The 23,344-nt window shown below is 36.4% G+C and overlaps 1 protein-coding gene across 1 annotated transcript in view; it reads right to left on the bottom strand.

The window, feature by feature from the left end:
- Window positions 1–23,344, bottom strand: part of C11H12orf40 (chromosome 11 C12orf40 homolog) — a 108,662-nt gene that overhangs the window by 6,327 nt on the left and 78,991 nt on the right. The window contains exon 12 of the mRNA XM_025403127.1: window positions 7,402–7,484. Coding sequence (XP_025258912.1) covers window positions 7,402–7,484 — 83 coding nt within the window. The remainder of the gene's footprint in view (window positions 1–7,401; window positions 7,485–23,344) is intronic.

Below are 23,344 nucleotides of genomic sequence, written 5' to 3'. Positions count from 1 at the left end.
CCCCATCAAGCTACCAATGATTTTCTTCACAGAATTGTTGAAAACTACTTTAAAGTTCATATGGAACCAAAAAAGAGCCCGCATTGCCAAGACAATCCTAAGCCAAAAGAACAAAGCTGGAGGCATCATGCTACCTGACTTCAAACTATACTACAAGGCTACAGTAACCAAAACAGCATGATACTGGTACCAAAACAGATACATAGACCAATGGAACAGAACAGAGGCCTCAGAAATAATGCCACACATCTTCAACCATTTGATCTTTGACAAACCTGACAAAAACAAGCAATGGGGAAAGGACTCCCTTTTTAATAAATGGTGCCGGGAAAACTGGCTAGCCATATGTAGAAAGCTGAAACTAGTTCCCTTCCTTACACCTTATACTAAAATTAATTCAAGAGGGACTAAAGACTTAAATGTTAGACCTAAAACCATAAAAACCCCCCTAGAAGAAAACCTAGGCAATACCATTCAGGACATAGGCATGGGCAAGACTTCATGTCTAAAACACTAAAAGCAATGCCACAAAAGCCAAAATTGACAAATGGGATCTAAATTACTAAAGAGCTTCTGCACCACAAAAGAAATTACCATCAGAGTGAAGATGCAACCTACAGAATGGGAGAAAATTTTTGCAATCTACTCATCTGACAAAGGGCCAATATCCAGAATCTACAAAGAACTCAAACAAATTTACAAGAAAAAAACAAACAACCCCATCAAAAAGTGGGCAAAGGATCTGAACAGACACTTCTCAAAAGAAGACATTTATGCAGCCAACAGACACATGAAAAAATGCTCATCATCACTGGCCATCAGAGAAATGAAAATCAAAACCACAATGAGATACCATCTCACACCAGTTAGAATGGCGATCATTAAAAAGTCAGGAAACAACACAGGTGCTGGAGAGGATGTGGAGAAATACGAAACCTTTTACACTGTTGGTGGGACTGTAAACTAGTTCAACCACTGTGGAAGACAGAGTGGCATTTCCTCAAGGATCTAGAACTAGAAATACCATTTGACCCATTACTGGGTATATACCCAAAGGATTATAAATCATGCTGCTATAAAGACACATGCACATGTATGTTTATTGCAGCACTATTCACAATAGCAAAGACTTGGAACCAACCCAAATGTCCATCAATGATAGACTGGATTAAGAAAATGTGGCACATATACACCATGGAATACTATGCAGCCATAAAAAAGGATGAGGTCGTGTCCTTTGTAGGGACATGGATGAAGTTGGTAACCATCATTCTCAGCAAACTATTTCAAGGACAGAAAACCAAACACCGCAAGTTCTCACTCATAGGTGGGAACTGAACAATGAGAACCCTTGGACACAGGAAGGGGATCACACATCGGTTGGGGGGTGGGGGAAGGGGGGAGGATAGCATTAGGTGATGTACCTAATGTAAATGACAAGTTAATGGGTGCAGCATACTAACATGGCACGTGTATACATATGTAACAAATCTGCACATTATGCACACGTACCCTAGAACTTAAAAAAAAAAAAAAAAGACAAACTTTAAGAACTTTTTAATAGGTCTAGATTTCAATTTTCTAGGCATAAATTTTCCAAAATTCTTGAAAAATTTACCTTTTAATTACTGAATTAATGAAAATATTCTTTTAATGAAAATCTTACATAAAATATTGATTATTCAAGCTAAAAATACAAAGTTAATGTAAAAAACTAAATATAAAAAGGGGTATAGGCTTTAGCTGATTGACACTGAAACAGCAATAGTAAGCCTATGAAATAGCATTAAAACTGACTGAGCACAAATTAGAGAAAGCAAGCTCAATGCATTTATTTATTCAAACAAATACTCATTTAGCAACAATAATGTTACCCTCTCGGAGCAGACATTCTGATGGGTAGAAATGATGTTAGTCAAATAATCATACACTTGCATATATAATTATGATTCGAAAAAAGTGTTATAAAGAACAAATATGAGGCATTGTAAGCACATAACTGATAGGCCTAATTAGATTGGGGAGCAAGGGAGGGACTTTTCTAATAAGTGACATACTTAAGATGAGACCTAAAGGATGAATAAGAGTAAGGTAGAGGGAACAGATTGTATAAAAGATCTGAAGCAGAAAAGACACTGACAAGCTAAGAAAAGTGAAATGTCAGTAAGTGTGGCGCAGGATGAGAGAGGGAGATCACTAGAAGAAATTGAAGGTGTTAGTCAGGGTCATATCGCAGATGGCCGGTAGTCACTGTAAGGGATATTGATGCTAAAGTAAAATAGGAATCCACTAAAGACTTGCACATGGAAATAACATGATTCAATTTATGTCTGCAAAAGATCGTGAGAGTTGCTAACTAGAAGAAAGTGGGGCAAGCGTGATAGCAGACAGATTTCTTAGGAAACAACCACAGTAGTTCAAGACAAAATATTGACTTGATTGGATGAAGTGACAGAAGGAATCTGGTTGAATGAGGTAGATGAGACAGCGAAAGAAAGGACAAAGTTAAGTACTAAGTTTCTGACATGATCATGTGGGTGGACAGAAAAGGTATCTACTGATATAGGAAATGTCAGAAAAACTCATTTGTGGAGAACCAGGGGATATTCAGTTTGAGGTATGAAGAAATGGAGATTTTTATGAAATATCAAAGATATGTTCAATGGAAAATTGGACATCTAAATAAAGATGAGGGCTAAAGTTTAAAGTTAAGAACTGTCATCATGCAGATAGCACAAAATTCATTGGAGTGTATAACATCACCTAGGGTTTAGAGTGTAGGTTAACAGAAGAAGATTGTCCTATGTCAAATCCTAAACTTTACAACATTTATATGGGCGGTAGAGGAAAAGTAGACAAAGGCATGAAGTAGCATTCAGAGAAATACGAAGACAAACAAGATAGTGTGTTATCACAAAAGCAAAGAGTTAAAATTGTTTTTTAAAAAATAAAATAATAATTTATACCAATATTAGGAGTTCTTATGAGATAGATTCAAAAGTATCCAATGAATTTAACAACATAGAAATCATTGGTGTCTTTAGCAAGAGTTGCTTGGATGGTGAATTAGAGACAAAAGGTAAACAAAATGAAGATGAAAGAATGAATGGAGGAGAATTCCATTTAAACATGTGATTTACCAGCAATGGAGCATTTCTACTCAGAATATACTATGTCACTCCAATTATTCAGGTTTCAGTTTTCAATAACATTTTACAGTTTTCATCTAAATGTGAAGAGTTTATTTTTGAACATATTATTGGTTATTTTACATTTCCAATTATTATTAATGGGTTCTTTTAAAAAGCCTCTTAAAAGAAAGAAAATGTATCTTTATATATTTTTATATATTATATATCATGTGTGTATACACAGTTGACCCTTGAACAACACAGGTTTGAACTGCACAGGTCCAATTATATGTGCATTTTTCTTCAATAAATACATTAGAAAACTTTTTAGAGATTCGTGACAATTTGAAAAAACTCAGAAAATAAGAAAAAGTTAAGTATATCATGAATGCATAAAATATCTGTAGATACTAGTTTACTTTATAATTTACTACTGTAAAATATACACAGATCTATTATGAAAAGTTAAAATTTATCAAAACTTTTGCACACAAACATGGCCATAAGTGGCACCATTTACAACCAAGACAAATGTAAATAAACATAGAGAAATGTAAACAAATATTCAGTATTAAATCATGACTGCATAAAACTAACTGTAGCACATACTGTACTACTGTAATAATTTCATAGCCACCTCTTGTTGCTGTTGCGGTCTCTCTGGTAAATTGCATATTGTAGTAAAAAGTGATCTCTTGTGGTTCTTGCATATTTTTCACTATGTTTAGTGCAGTAACATACACCTTGAATAACATCCAAGGAGCCACATGAAATGCCACTAGTGATGCTGGAAGTGCTCCCAAGAAGCAGAGAAAAGTCATGGCATTAATTAATTGCTTGAACTGCTTGGTATATACTATAAACTGGGGTCTGCAGCTGCAGTTTCTCGCCATTTTAAGATACATAAACCCAGCATAAGGACCATGTACAGAAGGACAAATATGACATGTTCTCACTCACATATGGGAACTAAAAAAGTTGATCTCATGCAGGTTGAGAGTAGAATGATAGATACCAGGGACTGGGAAAGGTGTCATTGTCAGGGGGTGGGAGGGATGAAGAGAGGTTGGTTAATGGGTACAAACACACAGTTAGATAGAAGGAATAAGTTCTAATGTTTAATAGCAGAGTAGGATAACTATAGTTAAAAACAAATGTATATTTCAAAATAGCTAGTAGCTATGTCTTAAAACGGTCCCAACACAGAGAAATAAATACTCAAGGTGATAGATATCCTAAATATTCTGGCTTGATCATTACACATTCGAGTCATGTAACAAAACATCCTATATACCTGATTAAGTATGTATAAATATTATACATCAACAAAAAATAAATAAAAGGTAAATCTAAGCATGCTTCTTTAGTGAAGCAATTTGAGTTATATTCTTTCAGAGAATTCAACTGTTTAACAAATAGATAACCTTGTAATCTAGTGTTGATAACATGTTATTGGTGATTTTTTTTTTTTTTTTTTTTTTTTTTGAGACAGGGTCTCACTCCATTGCCTGGGCTGGAGTGCAGTGGCACAATCATGGCTCAGTGTGACCTCAACCTCCCAGGCTCAGGTGATTCTTCCACCTCAGCCTCCTCAGTAACTGGGACCACAGGCACACACCACCATGTCTGACTAACTTTTTGTATTTGCTTTGGCCATGTTGTCCAGGCTGGTCACGAACTCCTGGGCTCAAGCAATTGCCCACCTCAGTCTCCCAAAATGCTGGGATTACAAGCAGGAACCATCATGCCTGGTTAACTGATATTTCTTACCTTTGTTCATAAGTACTTATTATAATATGTTTATGCATATACATTTAAAATGTAATTATAAGCAGGATCCTTTGGAGATGCATTATTTGGTCTTTTCTTTCAGGGAATGGAACTAGTTAACAAATAGAGAACACTGTAATGTAGTGTTGAGAACGTGCTATTGAAGGATAGTCATCTCTTCCTTAGAATTTCTAAGGCCTCATGTGCATGAGTTTACATATACACAAGTAAAAGCTAAATCTAAGTATAGTTCTTTAAAAAAAGAAAGAAAAGGAAACTTGTGAAGGCAAATGTACTTTTGTGAAATGCCTTTTTACGTTGTTTTAAAAATGTAGCTTTTATGTGGGTGCAGGATTGCTATGACAAAGGCATACTTTTAGACGCTAATGTGATTCAAGAAAAAGTGAAGCCATTCTATGACAACTTAAAGCAAAAGGAAGCTGAAAGATCTAATGCTGGAGAATTTAATGCCAGCAAAAGATGGTTTGATAATTTTAGAAAGAGCTTTGGCTTAAAAAATATCAAGGTAATAGGGGAAGCAGCTTCTGCAGACCAAGAAGCAGCAGATACATTCCCAGATGCCTTTAAAGGAAATCACTGAGGAAAATGGATATCTGCCTAAACAAGTTTTTAATGGAGACAAAAGTGCCCTATTCCAGGAAAAAAAAAAAAAAAAAAAAAAAAAAAAAACATGCCACATAGGATATTTATTAGGAAGAGAAGCAAGCACCAGGATTTAAGGCAGGATGGGATAGGCTAACTCTACTGCTTTGTGCAAATGCAGTCAGGTTTATGACAAAGATTGCCCTTATCTATAAAGCTGCTCACCTTCAAGCTTTGAAGGGAAGGATAAACACCAATTGCCAGTCTCTCAGTAATACAACAAGAAGGCCTGGAAAACAAAAACGCTTTTTCTGAATTGATTCCATCAGTGCTTTGTCCCTGAAGTCAGTAAGTGCTTTGCCAGTAACGGACTGCCTTTTAAAGTTATTTTGATATTGATAATGCCCCAGGTCACCCAGCATCCCATGAGTTCAATACCAAAGGCGTCAAAGTAGTTTATACATTTTGAAGTACAACATCTCTAATTCAGTCCCTAGATCAGGGAGTCACAGTGACCTTTAAGGTTCATTATACATTGTGCTCTATGGAAAGGGTGGCCAATGCAATGGAAGAGAATCCAGGAAAGAGAACATCATAAAAGTTTGGAAGGATTATACCATTGAACATGCCATTACTGTTATAGAAAAAGCCATGAAAGTCATCAAGACTCAGAAAAGAAATCCCTGCAGGAGAAAACTGTTCCAGATATAGAACATGACTTCATAGGATTTACAAGAGCTAATCAAGAAAATCATGAAAGAGATTTTAGATATGGCAAAAAAGGTGAAAGGTGAAGGGTTTCAAGATACGGAGCTTACAAAAACTAAAGAGCTAATAGATACCCTCCAGAGGAATTAACAGAAGACAACTTGATGGAGATGAGTACTTAAGAACCAGTTACAGACGACAAGGAAGAAGACATAAAAGAAGCAGTGCCAGAAAACTCTGACATTAGACAATCTGGCAAAAGTGTTGACCTCTTTTGACTTCTTTATGACACAGATCTTTCTATGATACAGGCTCTGAAGCTAAAGTAAACAGTAGAAGAAGGATTGGTACCGTGTAAAAACATTTTTAGAGAAACGAAAAATCAAAACTCAGAAAGAAATAATGATGTATTGCCATAAAGTTACACCAAGTGCGCCTGCCTCTCCTGTCCCCTATTCTACCTCCTCCACCTCTTCTGCCTCTGCTACCAATGAGACAGCAAGACCAACTCTGCCTCTCCCTTCTCCTCCTCAGCCTACTCAACATGAAGATGATGAGGACTGCGACTTTTATGATGATCTATTCCTACTTAATGAATAGTAAATATATCTTCTCTTTCTTAAAATATTAATATTTTCTTTTCTTTAGCTTACTTTATTGTATAAACACAGTATATAATATGTACAACTTACAAAATATGTGTTAATCAACTGTTTATGTTATCAGTAAGGATTCTGGCCAACAGTAGGCTATTAGTAGTTAAGTTTTGCAGAGTCAAACATTTTATTCAGATTTCTGACTGAGCAGCATCCCTAAACCCTGCAATGTTCAAAGATAAACTGTACACACATAATGTGTGTGTGTGTGTTTATGTGTATGTGTATATATATGTGTATATATATAATGTATCCTGATAAAAGGATAAAAGGTGTTTTGTAAATGGCAGTAAAAGCATTATCTTTACAAATGTGAAGAATGGTACTCATTTACATTTTTATTTTACATTTTTGTTTACATTTTTCTTTTGTATATTTTTAAATAGTTGTATATATTTTTGTTTACTTTTTTGTTTATATTAATTTTTACTTACACTATTTGACTCAACATTTTTATAAGGTAAACTGTGAGAAAAACAAATAATTGTTAATTAATATAACATATATTAATAGGTGAAACAAGCATAACTTACCACATCTGAACTAGAACTGAAACAGCTGTCGGTTGGTCTTGGAGAGTAACTGGTAGACCAACTACTCTGTGCAGAATCAAGAGCTGAAAATAAAGGTTTAATACATGAATAATGGCATTTATGAATACTCTACAACATACATATGCCAAGTAGAAGATATCTGTTGATAAAACAAATTTAGATAACAACATACAACACTTTAAAATGTACCAAAATTAGTTAAAATTGTGGATATTTAGCACCTTACAATTCTGACAGGATTTATGGGTTTATTTTACCCTTAAAAAATGTGTAGCTACAAATGAAATAAGGGTATATAATGTAAGTGAAGAAAACAGAATAGAGCAACTTGGATTGATTTTTCCAACATGTGAATTATATTTTATGAACAAATAAAGTGTTAACCTGAGGGAAGGAAGAAAAAACCAAGTTATTAAGTCCTAAGGCATCAAACATTTGCCAATCTAGTAAATGAAAGTTTACTATGCAATCAAATGCTGTGAATAAAACCTATTCAAAGCATCCAGTTTGATAAATTTTCATTATCTGATTAATATTACTATTTTACAATTGCAAGTAAAGTTTTAAAATGGGATTGAGATGTAGGTCATGAATCCCTACTATGTATAAATGATAAAGAGCAACCGTAGCTTCAACCACTCCTGTTACCTTGTTTATGAAAATGAGTCTGCTATCAAGAGAAGCAAAAGGCTGCAGAACATGAAACAACAACATATACCAGATCACATACCCTCCTATATGCAATAAACCATGAGCACCTCAGGCCAGGACTAATGCTCTCTGTAACAGAATCTAGCTTCAGTCAACTGAGAGGCAGAGAGAACTTAGCTGAACTCTGATACCCTTATTTCATCATTCTAGAAGGAAATTTATACCCCCACAAAGCAGGTTTCTCCCTGACAACAGAAAGTAGAGTGCACAAAAATGAAGGGTAGAATATTACTACTAACAACATAATTTAAGGGCATTTCACCCTCATTTCACCAACAAGGTTCATTCAGTCCATAAGTACTGTAAATCCACAGTCATCAGAAAGGAAGAAATTTGTCTGCTGAATGAATGTTCTCATCTTTAACAGTACAGGAAAGGGCATGCAAATGAAAATAAGTACAAATAAACACTTGTTTTGGTGACCATGGCCTTATAGTATAGTTTGAAATCAGGTAGTGTGATGTGTTCAGATTTGTTATTTTCGTTTAGTCTTGCTTTGGCTATGCGGGCTCTTTTTTGGTTCCATATAGATTTTAGAGTTGTTTTTTCTAATTCTGTGAAGAATGATGGTGGTATTTTGATGAGATTGCATTGAATTCATAGATTGCTTTTGGCAGTATGGTCATTTCCACAATATTGATTCTACCCATCCATGAACATGGAATGTGCATGGTACTGGTATAAAAATAGGCACATAGACCAATGGAACAGAATAGGGAACCCGGAAATAAACCCAAATACTTACAGTCAACTGATCTTCAACAAAGCAAATGAAAACATAAAGTGGGGAAAAGATACCCTTTTCAACAAATGGTGCTGGGATCATTGGCTAGCCACATGTAGGAGATCCTCATCTCTCACCTTATAGAAAAATCAACTCAAGATTGATTAAGGACTTAAACCTAAGACCTGAAGTTATAAAAATTCTAGAAGATAACACGGGAAAAACCCTTCTAGACATTGGCTTAGGCAAGGATTTCATGACCAAGAACCCAAAAGCAAATGCAATCAAACAAATATATAGCTGGGACCTAATTAAACTAAAGAGCTTTTGCACGGCAAAAGGAACAGTCAGGAGAGTAAACAGACAACCCACAAAGTGGGAGAAAATCTTCACAATCTATACATCTGACAAAGGACTTATATCCAGAATTTACAAGGAACTCAAATCAATAAGAAAAAAACAAACAATCTCATCAAAAAGTGGGCTAAGGGCATGAATAGACAATTCTCAAAAGAAGATATACAAATGGCCAACAAACACATGAAAAAATGTTCAATATCACTAATGATCGGGGAAATGCAAATCAAAACCATAATGTGATATCACCTTACTCCTGCAAGAATGGCCATAATCAAAAAATCAAAAAACAGTAGATGTTGGCATGGGATTGGTGAACAGAAAACACTTCTACGTTGCTGGTGGGAATGTAAACTAGTACAGCCGCTATGGAAAACAGCGTGGAAATTCCTTAAAGAATTAAAAGTAGGGCTACCATTTGGTCCAGCAGTCCCACTACTGGGTATCTACCCAGAGGAAAAGAAGTCATTATTCAAAAAAGATACTTCCACACACATTTATAGCAGCACATTTCACAATTGCAAAATCATGGAACCAACCCAAACTCCCATTAATCAATGAGTGGATGAAGAAACTGCAGGGGGTGTGTGTGTGTGTGTATATTTATATATATATGATGGAATAAAAATGCAGCCATAAAAAGGAAGGAATTAACAGTATTTGCAGTGACCTGGATGAGATTGGAAACTATTATTCTAAGTGAAATAACTCAGGAATGGAAAACCAAACATCGTATGTTCTCACTGATATGTGGGAACTATGATATGAAGATGCAAAGGCATAAGAATAATACAATGGACTTTGGGAACTTGGGGGAAAGAGTGGAAAGAGGGAGAGGGATAAAAGACTACAAATATGGTGCAGTGTTTACTGCTTGGGTGATGGGTGCACCAAAGTCTCACAAATCACCACTACTTTCTCATGTAACCAAATACCACCTGTACCCCAATAATTTGTGGTAAAAATTTTTTAAAAACTTAAAAAAAAACCACTTATTGAGTAACTACTTTATGTAAGGCACTGTGATAGTTATTAGGGACACAAGGTCAGAGCCCTCAAAGTGTTCAGAATCTTGTAGTGGAGAAAGATACACATTTTTTAAGTCACAAAATAAGATGTGACATCATAGAAGATACAAAAGTAGTAGGCGGCTAAGTGTGATGAACCCTAGGGAAAGAGATTTGGTGACAATTTAGAGAAAACACAAGTATAAAGAATAGGTTTTGAATGATGAATAAACAATTTTCAGAGACAAGATGAAAAACTAACATGTGGGATAGAGGGAAAAGAATGTGCAAATATTTCTAAACATTAATGGAGGTACATTTTAGATTGTCCATGATGTTACCTAAGGATGCATTAAAGAGAAGTGAGACAATGAAATCAAGTCAGTTAGATGATTAACTGAATAATCTAGGTGTGAAGTGATTATGACCTGCAATAAAGCAGTGAAATTGGGATAGAGAAGAAGCAAAAGATTCAAGTTTCAAGAAGGCTTTCAAATAGCCTCAATTTTTGCCTGTATGTACATTTAAAAACTTTTCTGTATCTGGTATAACATCAATATCAAAATCTGATAAAGATTGCACACACATACACACATTCTCTCTCTACAGGAAAATCTCACTTATGAATACCAATACGAAAACCTTACACTAAAAAAGTATTAAATTTTTTAAAAAGAACAGAATAAAAAGAAGAGCAAAGAATCACAACACAGCAGGACTTGGTGGAATTTACTATAGGAATGCTAAGATGGTCCAAATCACAAAATCCATTAGTAAAATTCACCATTTAAAAAGATCTATATCGGGCTGGGCGCGGTGGCTCAAGCCTGTAATCCCAGCACTTTGGGAGGCCGAGACGGGCTGATCACGAGGTCAGGAATCGAGACCATCCTGGTTAACACAGTGAAACCCCGTCTCTACTAAAAAAAAAAAAAAAAAAAAAACACACACAAAAAACTAGCCAGGCGAGGTGGCGGGCGCCTGTAGTCCCAGCTACTCGGGAGGCTGAGGCAGGAGAATGGCGTAAACCCGGGAGGCGGAGCTTGCAGTGAGCTGAGATCCGGCCACTGCACTCCAGCCTGGGTGACAGAGTGAGACTCCGTCTCAAAAAAAAAAAAAAAAAAAAAAAAAAAAAACTATATCAAAATGAAGTATCACCTCACACCTGTTAGGGTGACCACTGTCAGAAAAAAAAAAAATAATAACAAATATTGGCAAGGATGTAGAAAAATTGGAACCTTTCTGCACTGCTGGTGGGAATGTAAAATGGTGCAGCAACTACGGAAAATGGTATGAAGATTTCTCAAAAAAATAAAAATAGAACTACTATATAATCCAGAAATATAACTTCTGAATATATATCTAAAATAACTGAAAGCAGGACCTAGAAGAGATATTTGCATACTTATGTTCATTGCAGCATTATTCACAATAGCCAAGAGTCAGAAACAACCTAAATGACAATCAATGAAAGAATGGATAAACAAAATATGGTATATGCATACAATTGAACACTATTCAGCAATGAAAAAGAAGGAAATCTTGTTATATACTACAATGTGGATGAAACTTAAGGACATTATGTTAAGTGAAACAAGCCATTATAAAAAAGATAAATACTACATGATTTCATCTACTAGGTATATAAGTAGAATATAGAAACAGAAGGTAAAATGGTAACGGTCAGGGGCTGGGGAGAGTGGCAAGTAGGAAATTGTTGTTTAGGGAGTGTGAGAGACAGGACGAGGGTCTGTTACACAACAATGTGCATGTGGTTGACAATATTGTATTGTACACCTGGAAACTGTTGAGAGGATAAATGTTATGTTGCATGCTTTTTAGCAACAATAATGCAAAAAGACATATGAATAAAAATTAATAATCATTCCCATAGATCCCATAGATGCTAAGAATCACTTTCTCCCAAATTACTGATTCATCAAAAACACCTCACAAGAAAAAAAAGCTATTGGCAAAACACACACACACACACACGAGCCTAAGCCCCAAATTCAGAATCTTACTTAATACAGAAACACAGGATATATATTCATGCTAAAGTAGCTGTGTGTGTGTGTGTGTGTGTGTGTGTGTGTCAGAAGGCACTACAGATAAATCTAAAAAGAAACATGCAGAATCTATGTGAGGAAGACTTCAGGAAAGTGCTTGAAGGTATTTTAAGCAACTACTAAATATAAAAAACTAGACTGAATTAATGAAAGGACATCTTATGTTCTTAGACTACTCAATATTATTAGGATAATAATTCACACTAAACTAACACAGTTAACAGTTTCCTAATAAAAATTAAAACTTTTCTTTTGGACTTAAGTTGATTTTAAACGTTATATGAAAAAGCAATCCAACAATAACCAGAAAAAACTTTTTAAAAAGTGCAAAGAGGCATGTAATTCTTCAAGAAATTAAACATTTATAAAAAGATGATTTTAAAAAAGCGGTATGGTATTGGCACATGAAGATTAGGAAAGATCAATGAAACAATTAAGAAACCCACACAATAGGTTAGCTACATATGGAAAGTTATTATATAAAAAAGGTAGTATCACAAATACCTAGGGAAAAGATGTATTTTTAAAACTTGGCTGGGCGCGGCGGCCCATGCCTGTAATCCCAGCACCTTGGGAGGACGAGGCAGGGGGATCACGAGGTCAGGAGATCACGGCCATCCTGGCTAACATGGTGAAACTCCGTCTCCACTAAAAAAATGTAAAAAATTAGCCAGGCGTGGTAGCAGAAGAATGGCATGAACCTGGGAGGCGGAGCTTGCAGTGAGCTGAGATTGCGCCACTGCACTCCAGCCTGGCCGACAGAGCCAGACTCCGTCTCAAAAACAAACAAACAAACAAAACCTTGGACTGATAGAAACCTCATGCCTTAAATCAATTCAAAATCCAAATGGATTAAAGAACCAAATTTAAAAATATAAAAGCATACTAATACTAGAAGAAAATATGGTAAGTTCTTTCATAACTTGGAAATGTGGAGAGTCTGGAGAGTCTAAATCCAGAAATAAAAGAAAAAATTGATCAATTTAACTACATAAAGAAGATAAACCTTCTGCAAAGCAAGAGACACTATATGCAAAGACTAAACAAAATAAATCAAAAACCAACATTAAACTAGAAGAAAACATTTGCCACATATCAAAACATACATGCTTTTACTTTTTAATTTTTATGGATACATAGTAGGTACATATATTTACAGCATATATGAGATGTTTTGATACAGGGATACAATGTATAATAATCACATGAAAACTCGGGTATTCATCCCCTAAAGCATTCATCCTTTGTGTTATCTAATTATATTGTTTTCGTTATTTTAAAATGTACAATTCAATTTTTATTCACTATAGCTACCTTGCTGTGCTAGCAAATACTAGGTCTTATTCATTCTTTCTAATTAAAATTTGTGTACCCATTAACCATCACCACCCTCCCAACCCCACCACTACCCTTTCTAGCCTCCAGTAACCATTCTTCTACCCTCTTATTTCCATGAGTTCAAATGCTTTGATTTTTAGATCGCACAAATAAGTGAGAACATGTGTTGTCTTTCTGGGCCTGGCTTGTTTCACTTAACATAACCTCCAGTTCCATCCATGCTGTTGCAAATGACAGGATTATTCTTTTTTTATATTTTCTGGAGTTAGGCAAGTTGATTTTAAAGGTTATATGAAAAAGTAATCAAGAATAACCAGAAAAAAACCTTTTTAAAAAAATGAAAGGAGGGGTGTAACTTCTCAAGAAATTAAACATTATAAAACAATAATTATTATCATTATTATATTACATATAATAAGATTATTAGATTGTGTTTAATTAACACATTTTCTTTAGCGATTCATTTTGTGATGGACACTTAGGTTGCTTCCAAATCTTGGCTATCGCAAACAGTGCTGCAACAAACATGGGAGTGCAGATATCTCTTTAATATACTGATTTCCTTTCTTTTGGGTATATATCCAGCAGTGGGATTGCTTGATCACATGGTAGCTCTATTTTTAGTTTTTTGAGGAACCTCCAAACTATTCTCCATAGTGGTTGTACTAATTAATGTTACCATCGATAGTGTATAAGGGTTCCGTCTCTCCATATCCTCACCAGCGTTTGTTATTGCCTGTCTTTGGGATGTGTCATTTTAACAGAGGTGAGATGATATCTCACTTTACTTTTGATTTGCATTTCTTTGATGATCAATGATGTTGAGCACTTTTTCACACGCCCCTTCCATGTGTATGTCTCTTTTGAAAAATGTCTATTCAAATATGTGGCCTATTTCTTCTTGAGATTATTAGATTTTTTTCTATACAGTTGTTTAAACTCCTTATATATTATATTAATCCCTTGCCAGATGGGTAATTTGCAAATATTTTCTCCCATTATGGGTTGTCTCTTTACTGATTGTTTCCTTTATTGTGTAGAAGCTTTTTAACTTGATGTGACCCCATTTGTCCATTTTTGCTTTGGTTCCCTATGCTTGTTATTATTCCAGAAATTTTTACTCAAACGAATGTCCTGGGGAATTTCCTCAGTGTTTTCTTGTGGTAGTTCCATAGTTCAAGGTCTTAGATTTAAGTCTTTAATCCATTTTGCTTTGATTTTTGTATATGGTGAGAGACAGGGGTCTAGTTTCATTCTTCTGCATACAGATATCCAGTTTTCCCTGCAACATTCATTGAAGAGACTGTCTTTTCCCAGTGCATGTTCTTCGCACCTCTATCAAAAATGAATTCATTGGAAATGTGTGGAATTGTTTCTGGGTTCTCTATTCTGTTCCATTGGTCTATGTGTCTGTTTTATGCTGGTACCATGCTGTTTTGGTTACTATAATTCTGCAGTATAATTTGAAGTAAGGTAATGCTATTCCTTCAGTTTTGTTTCTTTTTCTTAGGATAACTTCAGCTATTCTTGGTCTTTCATGGTTCCATGTAAATTTTGGGATTAGTTTTTCAATTTCTGTTAATAATGTCGTTCGTATTTTGATAGGGATTGCATTGAATATGTAGATTGCTTCAGGTAGTAAGGACATTATAAACAATACTGATTCTTCTAATCCATGAACAGGGAATATCTTTCCATGTTTTGGTGTCCTCTTCAGTGTCTTTCATCAGTGTTTTACAGTCTTTATTATTGAGCTCTTTCACTTCTTTGGTTAATTCCTAGGTACTTAACTTTATTTGTGGCTACTGTAAATGGAACTACTTAAAAAAATTTTTTTCAAACTGTTCACTGTTGGCATATAAAAATGCTACTGAATTTTGTACGTTGATTTTGCCTCCTGCAACTTTACTGATTTTGTTTATCAATTCTAATAGGTTTTTGATGGAGTCTTTAGGTTTTTCTAAATATAAGACCACATCATTGGCAAACAAGGATAATTTGACTTTCTTCCAGGTTGGATGCCCTTTATTTCTTTCTCTTTTCTCATGCTGTAGATAGAACTTCCAGTACTATGTTGAATAAGAATGAAAGTGGGCATATTTGTCATGTTCCAGATCTTAGACGAAAGCCTTTCAGTTCTTCCCCATTAAGTACTATACTAGCTGTGGGTCTATCATATCTGGCTGTTATGATGTTATGTTCCTTCTATATTCAGGGTTTTTTGATGATTTTTATCATGAAGGGATGTTAAATTTTTATCAAATGCTTTTTCAGCATCAATTGAAATCTTCATATGTTTCTTGCCCTTCATTCTGCTGTTATGATGTATCACATTGATTGATTTGTGAATCTTGAACCATTCTTGTATCCCAGGGATAAATCTCACTTGGTCATAATAAATAATCTTTTCAATGTACTTTTGAATTGTATTTGCTAGTATTTTGTTGAACATATTTGCATCAACATTCATCAGAGACACTGACCTGTAGTTTTCTTTTCTTGATGTATTTGTCTGGTTTTGGTATCAGGGTAATACACTGCCTTATAGAACGGGTTTGGAAGTAGTCCCTCTTCTTCCATTTTTCAGAATATTTTTAGTAGGATGGTATTAGTTCTTCTTTACATGTTTTGTAGAATTCAGTGGTGAAGCCTTCAAGTCCCAGGCTTTTCTTTCCTGGGAGACTTTTTATTACACTTCAATCTAGTTCCTGATTATTGGACTGTTCAGGTTTTGGATTTCTTCGTGGTTCAATCTTGGTAGATTGTGCGTGTCTAGGAATTTATCCATTTCTTCTATATTTTCCAACTTATTGGCATGTAGTCATTCACAGTAGCCACTAATGATCCTTTCAATTCTTGTTATCAGCTATAATGTTCCTTTTTCATCTCTGATTTTATTTAAATCTTCTCTCTTTTTCTTAGTCTAGCTAAATGTTTGTCAATTTTGTTTAATTTTTCAAAAACCAACTTTTTGTTTCATTGATATTTTGTACTGTTTGCTTCATTTCAATATCATTTATTTCTGTTTGTCTTTATTATTTCTTTTCTGCTACTAATTTTGGGTTTGGTTTGTTCTTGCTTTTCTAGTTCTTTAAGATATATAGGTAAGTTGTTTATTTGTTGTTTTTCTTCTTTTTTGATATAGGCTTTTAGAGCTACAAACTTCCCTCCTAGCACTGCTTTTGCTGTATCCCACAGGTTTTGGTATATTGTGTTTCAATTATCATTTGTTTCAAGGAATTTTTCAATTTCATTCTTAATTTCTTCATTGACCCACTGGTCATTCAGGTGCATATTGTTTAATTTTCATGTATTTGTATAGTTTCCAAAATTCCTCATTGTTGATTTCTAGTTTTATTCCATTGTAGTTAGAAAAGATACTTGATATCATTTCAATTTTCGAAAATGTTTTAAGACTTGTTTTGTTGCCTAACGTATGTCTATCTTTGAGAATGATCCATGTGCTGAGGAAAAGAATGTCTATTCTGTAGCTACTGGATGAAATGTTATGTAAATATCTATTAGGTCCATTTGATCTATAATACAGATGAAGTCTGGTGTTTCATCATTGTTTTCTTTCTGGAAGATCTGTCTAATGCTGAAAGAGGAATGTTGAAGTCTCCAACTATTATTGTATTGGGGGTGTATCTCTTCCTCCTTCACTCTAATAATATTTGCTTTATATATCTGAGTGTTTCAGTGTTGAGTACATATATATTTTAAATTGTTATACCCTCTTTATGAATTGGCCCCCTCCACGAGTGTGGGGCCCTCATGGCCTAACTACCTCTTTTTTTTTTTTTTTTTAGGTTAAATCTTTTTTTTTTTTTTTAATTATTATTATACTTTAAGTTCTAGGGTACATGTGCATAACGTGCAGGTTTGTTACATATGTATACTTGTGACATGTTGGTGTGCTGCAACCATCAACTCGTCATTTACATCAGGTATAACTCCCAATGCAATCCCTCCCCCCTCCCCCCTCCCCATGATAGGCCCCGGTGTGTGATGTTCCCCTTCCTGAGTCCAAGTGATCTCACTGTTCAGTTCCCACCTATGAGTGAGAACATGCAGTGTTTGGTTTTCTGTTCTTGTGATAGTTTGCTAAGAATGATGGTTTCCAGCTGCATCCATGTCCCTACAAAGGACACAAACTCATCCTTTTTTATGGCTGCATAGTATTCCATGGTGTATATGTGTCACATTTTCTTAATCCAATCTGTCACTGATGGACATTTGGGTTGATTCCAAGTCTTTGCTATTGTGAATAGTGCTGCAATAAACATACATGTGTATGTGTCTTTATAGCAGCATTATTTATAATCCTTTGGGTATATACCCAGTAATGGGATGGCTGGGTCATATGGTACTTCTAGTTCTAGATCCTTGAGGAATCGCCATACTGTTTTCCATAATGGTTGAACTAGTTTACAATCCCACCAACAGTGTAAAAGTGTTCCTATTTCTCCACATCCTCTCCAGCACCTGTTGTTTCCTGACTTTTTAATGATTGCCATTCTAACTAGTGTGAGATGGTATCTCATTGTGGTTTTGATTTGCCTTTCTCTGATGGCCAGTGATAATGAGCATTTTTTCATGTGTCTGTTGACTGTATGAATGTCTTCTTTTGAGAAATGTCTGTTCATATCCTTTGCCTACTTTTTGATGGGGTTGTTTGTTTTTTTCTTGTAAATTTGTTTGAGTTCTTTGTAGGTTCTGGATATTAGCCCTTTGTCAGATGAGTAGATTGCAAAAATTTTCTCCCATTCTGTAGGTTGCCTGTTCACTCTGATGGTAGTTTCGTTTGCTGTGCAGAAGCTCTTTAGTTTAATTAGATCCCATTTGTCAATTTTGGCTTTTGCTGCTGTTGCTTTTGGTGTTTTAGACATGAAGTCTTTGCCCATGCCTATGTCCTGAATGGTACTACCTAGGTTTTCCTCTAGGATTTTTATGGTATTAGGTCTAACATTTAAGTCTCTAATCCATCTTGAATTAATTTTCGTATAAGGAGTAAGGAAAGGATCCAGTTTCAGCTTTCTACTTATAGCTAGCCAATTTTCCCAGCACCATTTATTAAATAGGGAATCCTTTCCCCATTTCTTGTTTCTCTCAGGTTTGTCAAAGATCAGATGGCTGTAGATGTGTGGTATTATTTCTGAGGACTCTGTTCTGTTCCATTGGTCTATATCTCTGTTTTGGTACCAGTACCATGCTGTTTTGGTTACTGTAGCCTTGTAGTATAGTTTGAAGTCAGGTAGCGTGATGCCTCCAGCTTTGTTCTTTTGACTTAGGATTGTCTTGGAGATGCGGGCTCTTTTTTGGTTCCATATGAACTTTAAAGCAGTTTTTTCCAATTCTGTGAAGAAACTCATTGGTAGCTTGATGGGGATGGCATTGAATCTATAAATTACCTTGGACAGTATGGGCATTTTCACGATATTGATTCTTCCTATCCATGAGCATGGTATGTTCTTCCAATTGTTTGTGTCCTCTTTTATTTTACTGAGCAGTGGTTTGTAGTTCTCCTTGAAGAGGTCCTTTACATCCCTTGTAAGTTGGATTCCTAGGTATTTGATTCTCTTTGAAGCAATTGTGAATGGAAGTTCATTCCTGATTTGACTCTCTGTTTGTCTGTTACTGGTATATAAGAATGCTTGTGATTTTTGCACATTAATTTTGTATCCTGAGACATTGCTGAAGTTGCTTATCAGCTTAAGGAGATTTTGGGCCGAGACGATGGGGTTTTCTGAATATACAATCATGTCATCTGCAAACAGGGACAATTTGATTTCTTCTTTTCCTAACTGAATACCCTTGATTTTCTTTCTCTTGCCTGATTGCCCTAGCCAGAACTTCCAACACTATGTTGAATAGGAGTGGTGAGAGAGGGCATCCCTGTCTTGTGCCAGTTTTCAAAGGGAATTTTTCCAGTTTTTGCCCATTCAGTATGATATTGGCTGTGGGTTTGTCATAAATAGCTCTTATTATTTTGAGGTACGTTCCATCAATACCGAATTTATTGAGCGTTTTTAGCATGAAGGGCTGTTGAATTTTGTCAAAAGCCTTTTCTGCATCTATTGAGATAATCATGTGGTTCTTGTCTTTGGTTCTGTTTATATGCTGGATTATGTTTATTGATTTGCGAATGTTGAACCAGCCTTGCATCCCAGGGATGAAGCCCACTTGATCATGGTGGATAAGCTTTTTGATGTGTTGCTGAATCCGGTTTGCCAGTATTTTATTGAGGATTTTTGCATCGATGTTCATCAGGGATATTGGTCTAAAATTCTCTTTTTTTGTTGTATCTCTGCCAGGCTTTGGTATCAGGATGATGTTGGCCTCATAAACTGAGTTAGGGAGGATTCCCTCTTTTTCTATTGATTGGAATAGTTTCAGAAGGAATGGTACCAACTCCTCCTTGTACCTCTGGTAGAATTCAGCTGTGAATCCATCTGGTCCTGGACTTTTTTTTGGTTGGTAGGATATTAATTATTGCCTCAATTTCAGAGCCTGCTACTGGTCTATTCAGGGATTCAACTTCTTTCTGGTTTAGTCTTGGAAGAGTGTAAGTGTCCAGGAAATTATCCATTTCTTCTAGATTTTCCAGTTTATTTGTGTAGAGGTGTTTATAGTATTCTCTGATGGTAGTTTGTATTTCTGTGGGGTCGGTGGTGATATCTCCTTTATCATTTTTAATTGCGTCGATTTGATTCTTCTCTCTTTTCTTCTTTATTAGTCTTGCTAGTGGTCTGTCAATTTTGTTGATCTTTTCAAAAAACCAACTCCTGGATTCATTGATTTTTTGGAGGGTTTTTTGTGTCTCTATCTCCTTCAGTGCTGCTCTGATCTTAGTTATTTCTTGCCTTCTGCTAGCTTTCGAATGTGTTGGCTCTTGCTTCTCTAGTTCTTTTAATTGCGATGTTAGAGTGTCAATTTTAGATCTTTCCTGCTTTCTCTTGTGGGCATTGAGTGCTATAAATTTCCCTCTACACACTGCTTTAAATGTGTCCCAGAGATTCTGGTATGTTGTATCTTTGTTCTCATTGGTTTCAAAGAACATCTTTATTTCTGCCTTCATTTCGTTATGTACCCAGTAGTCATTCAGGAGCAGGTTGTTCAGTTTCCATGTAGTTGAGCGGTTTTGATTGAGTTTCTTAGTCCTGAGTTCTAGTTTGATAGCACTGTGTTCTGAGAGACAGTTTGTTATAATTTCTGTTCTTGTACATTTGCTGAGGAGTGCTTTACTTCCAATTATGTGGTCAATTTTGGAGTAAGTACGATGTGGTGCTGAGAAGAATGTATATTCTGTTGATTTGGGGTGGAGAGTTCTATAGATGTCTATTAGGTCTGCTTGCTGCAGAGATGAGTTCAATTCCTGGATATCCTTGTTAACTTTCTGTCTCGTTGATCTGTCTAATGTTGACAGTGGAGTGTTGAAGTCTCCCATTATTATTGTATGGGAGTCTAAGTCTCTTTGTAAGTCTCTAGGGACTTGCTTGATGAATCAGGGTGCTCCTGTATTGGGTGCGTATATATTTAGGATAGTTAGCTCTTCCTGTTGAATTGATCCCTTTACCATTATGTAATGGCCTTCTTTGTCTCTTTTGATCTTTGATGGTTTAAAGTCTGTTTTATCAGAGACTAGGATTGCAACCCCCGCTTTTTTTTGTTCTCCATTTGCTTGGTAAATCTTCCTCCATCCCTTTATTTTGAGCCTATGTATGTCTCTGCGTGTGAGATGGGTCTCCTGAATACAGCAGACTGATGGGTCTTGACTCTTTATCCAGTTTGCCAGTCTGTGTCTTTTAATTGGAGCATTTAGTCCATTGACATTTAAGGTTAAGATTGTTATGTGTGAACTTGATCCTGCCATTATGATATTAACTGGTTATTTTGCTCGTTAGTTGATGCAGTTTCTTCCTAGCCTCGGTGGTCTTTACATTTTGGCATGTTTTTGAGATGGCTGGTACCGGTTGTTCCTTTCCATGTTTAGTGCTTCCTTCAGGGTCTCTTGTAAGGCAGGCCTAGTGGTGACAAAATCTCTAAGCATTTGCTTATCTGTAAAGGATTTTATTTCTCCTTCACTTATGAAACTTAGTTTGGCTGGATATGAAATTCTGGGTTTAAAATTCTTTTCTTTAAGAATGTTGAATATTGGCCCCCACTCTCTTCTGGCTTGTAGAGTTTCTGCCGAGAGATCTGCTGTTAGTCTGATGGGCTTCCCTTTGTGGGTAACCCGACCTTTCTCTCTGGCTGCCCTTAAGATTTTTTCCTTCATTTCAACTTTGGTGAATCTGACAATTATGTGTCCTGGAGTTGCTCTTCTCGAGGAGTATCTTTGTGGCGTTCTCTGTATTTCCTGGATTTGAATGTTGGCCTGCCCTACTAGGTTGGGGAAGTTCTCCTGGATGATATCCTGAAGAGTGTTTTCCAACTTGGTTCCATTTTCCCCCTCACTTTCAGGCACCCCAATCAGACGGAGATTTGGTCTTTTTACATAATCCCATACTTCTTGCAGGCTTTGTTCATTTCTTTTTCTTCTTTGTTCTTTTGGTTTCTCTTCTCGCTTCATTTCATTCATTTGATCCTCAATTGCTGATACTCTTTCTTCCAGTTGATCGAGTCGGTTACTGAAGCTTGTGCATTTGTCACGTATTTCTCGTGTCATGGTTTTCATCTCTTTCATTTCGTTTATGACCTTCTCTGCATTAATTACTCTAGCCATCAATTCTTCCACTTTTTTTTCAAGATTTTTAGTTTCTTTGCGCTGGGTACGTAATTCCTCCTTTAGCTCTGAGAAATTTGATGGACTGAAGCCTTCTTCTCTCATCTCGTCAAAGTCATTCTCCGTCCAGCTTTGATCCGTTGCTGGTGATGAGCTGCGCTCCTTTGCCGGGGGAGATGTGCTCTTATTTTTTGAATTTCCAGCTTTTCTGCCCTGCTTTTTCCCCATCTTTGTGGTTTTATCTGCCTCTGGTCTTTGATGATGGTGATGTACTGATGGGGTTTTGGTGTAGGTGTCCTTCCTGTTTGATAGTTTTCCTTCTACCAGTCAGGACCCTCAGCTGTAGGTCTGTTGGAGATTGCTTGAGGTCCACTCCAGACCCTGTTTGCCTGGGTATCAGCAGCAGAGGCTGCAGAAGATAGAATATTTCTGAACAGCGAGTGTACCTGTCTGATTCTTGCTTTGGAAGCTTCCTGTCAGGGGTGTACTCCACCCTGTGAGGTGTGGGGTGTCAGACTGCCCCTAGTGGGGGATGTCTCCCAGTTAGGCTACTCAGGGGTCAGGGACCCGCTTGAGCAGGGAGTCTGTCCCTTCTCAGATCTCAACCTCCGTGTTGGGAGATCCATTGCTCTCTTCAAAGCTGTCAGACAGAGTCATTTGCTGCTTTGTTATTGTTTACTGTGCCCTGCCCCCAGAGGTGGAGTCTACAGAGACAGGCAGGTTTCCTTGAGCTGCTGTGAGCTCCACCCAGTTGGAGCTTCCCAGCAGCTTTGTTTACCTACTTAAGCCTCAGCAATGGCGGGCGCCCCTCCCCCAGCCTTGCTGCTGCCTTGCCAGTAGATCACAGACTGCTGTGCTAGCAATGAGGGAGGCTCCGTGGGTGTGGGACCCTCCCGGCCAGGTGTGGGATATGATCTCCTGGTGTGCCTGTTTGCTCAAAGCGCAGTATTGGGGTGGGAGTTACCCGATTCTCCAGGTGTTGTGTGTCTCA

The sequence above is a fragment of the Theropithecus gelada genome, chromosome 11 (genome assembly GCF_003255815.1).
Source record: "Theropithecus gelada isolate Dixy chromosome 11, Tgel_1.0, whole genome shotgun sequence".
NCBI lineage: Eukaryota > Metazoa > Chordata > Mammalia > Primates > Cercopithecidae > Theropithecus > Theropithecus gelada.
Note: the sequence above shows the minus strand (reverse complement) of the source record. Positions and strands in the feature narration are given on the sequence as shown.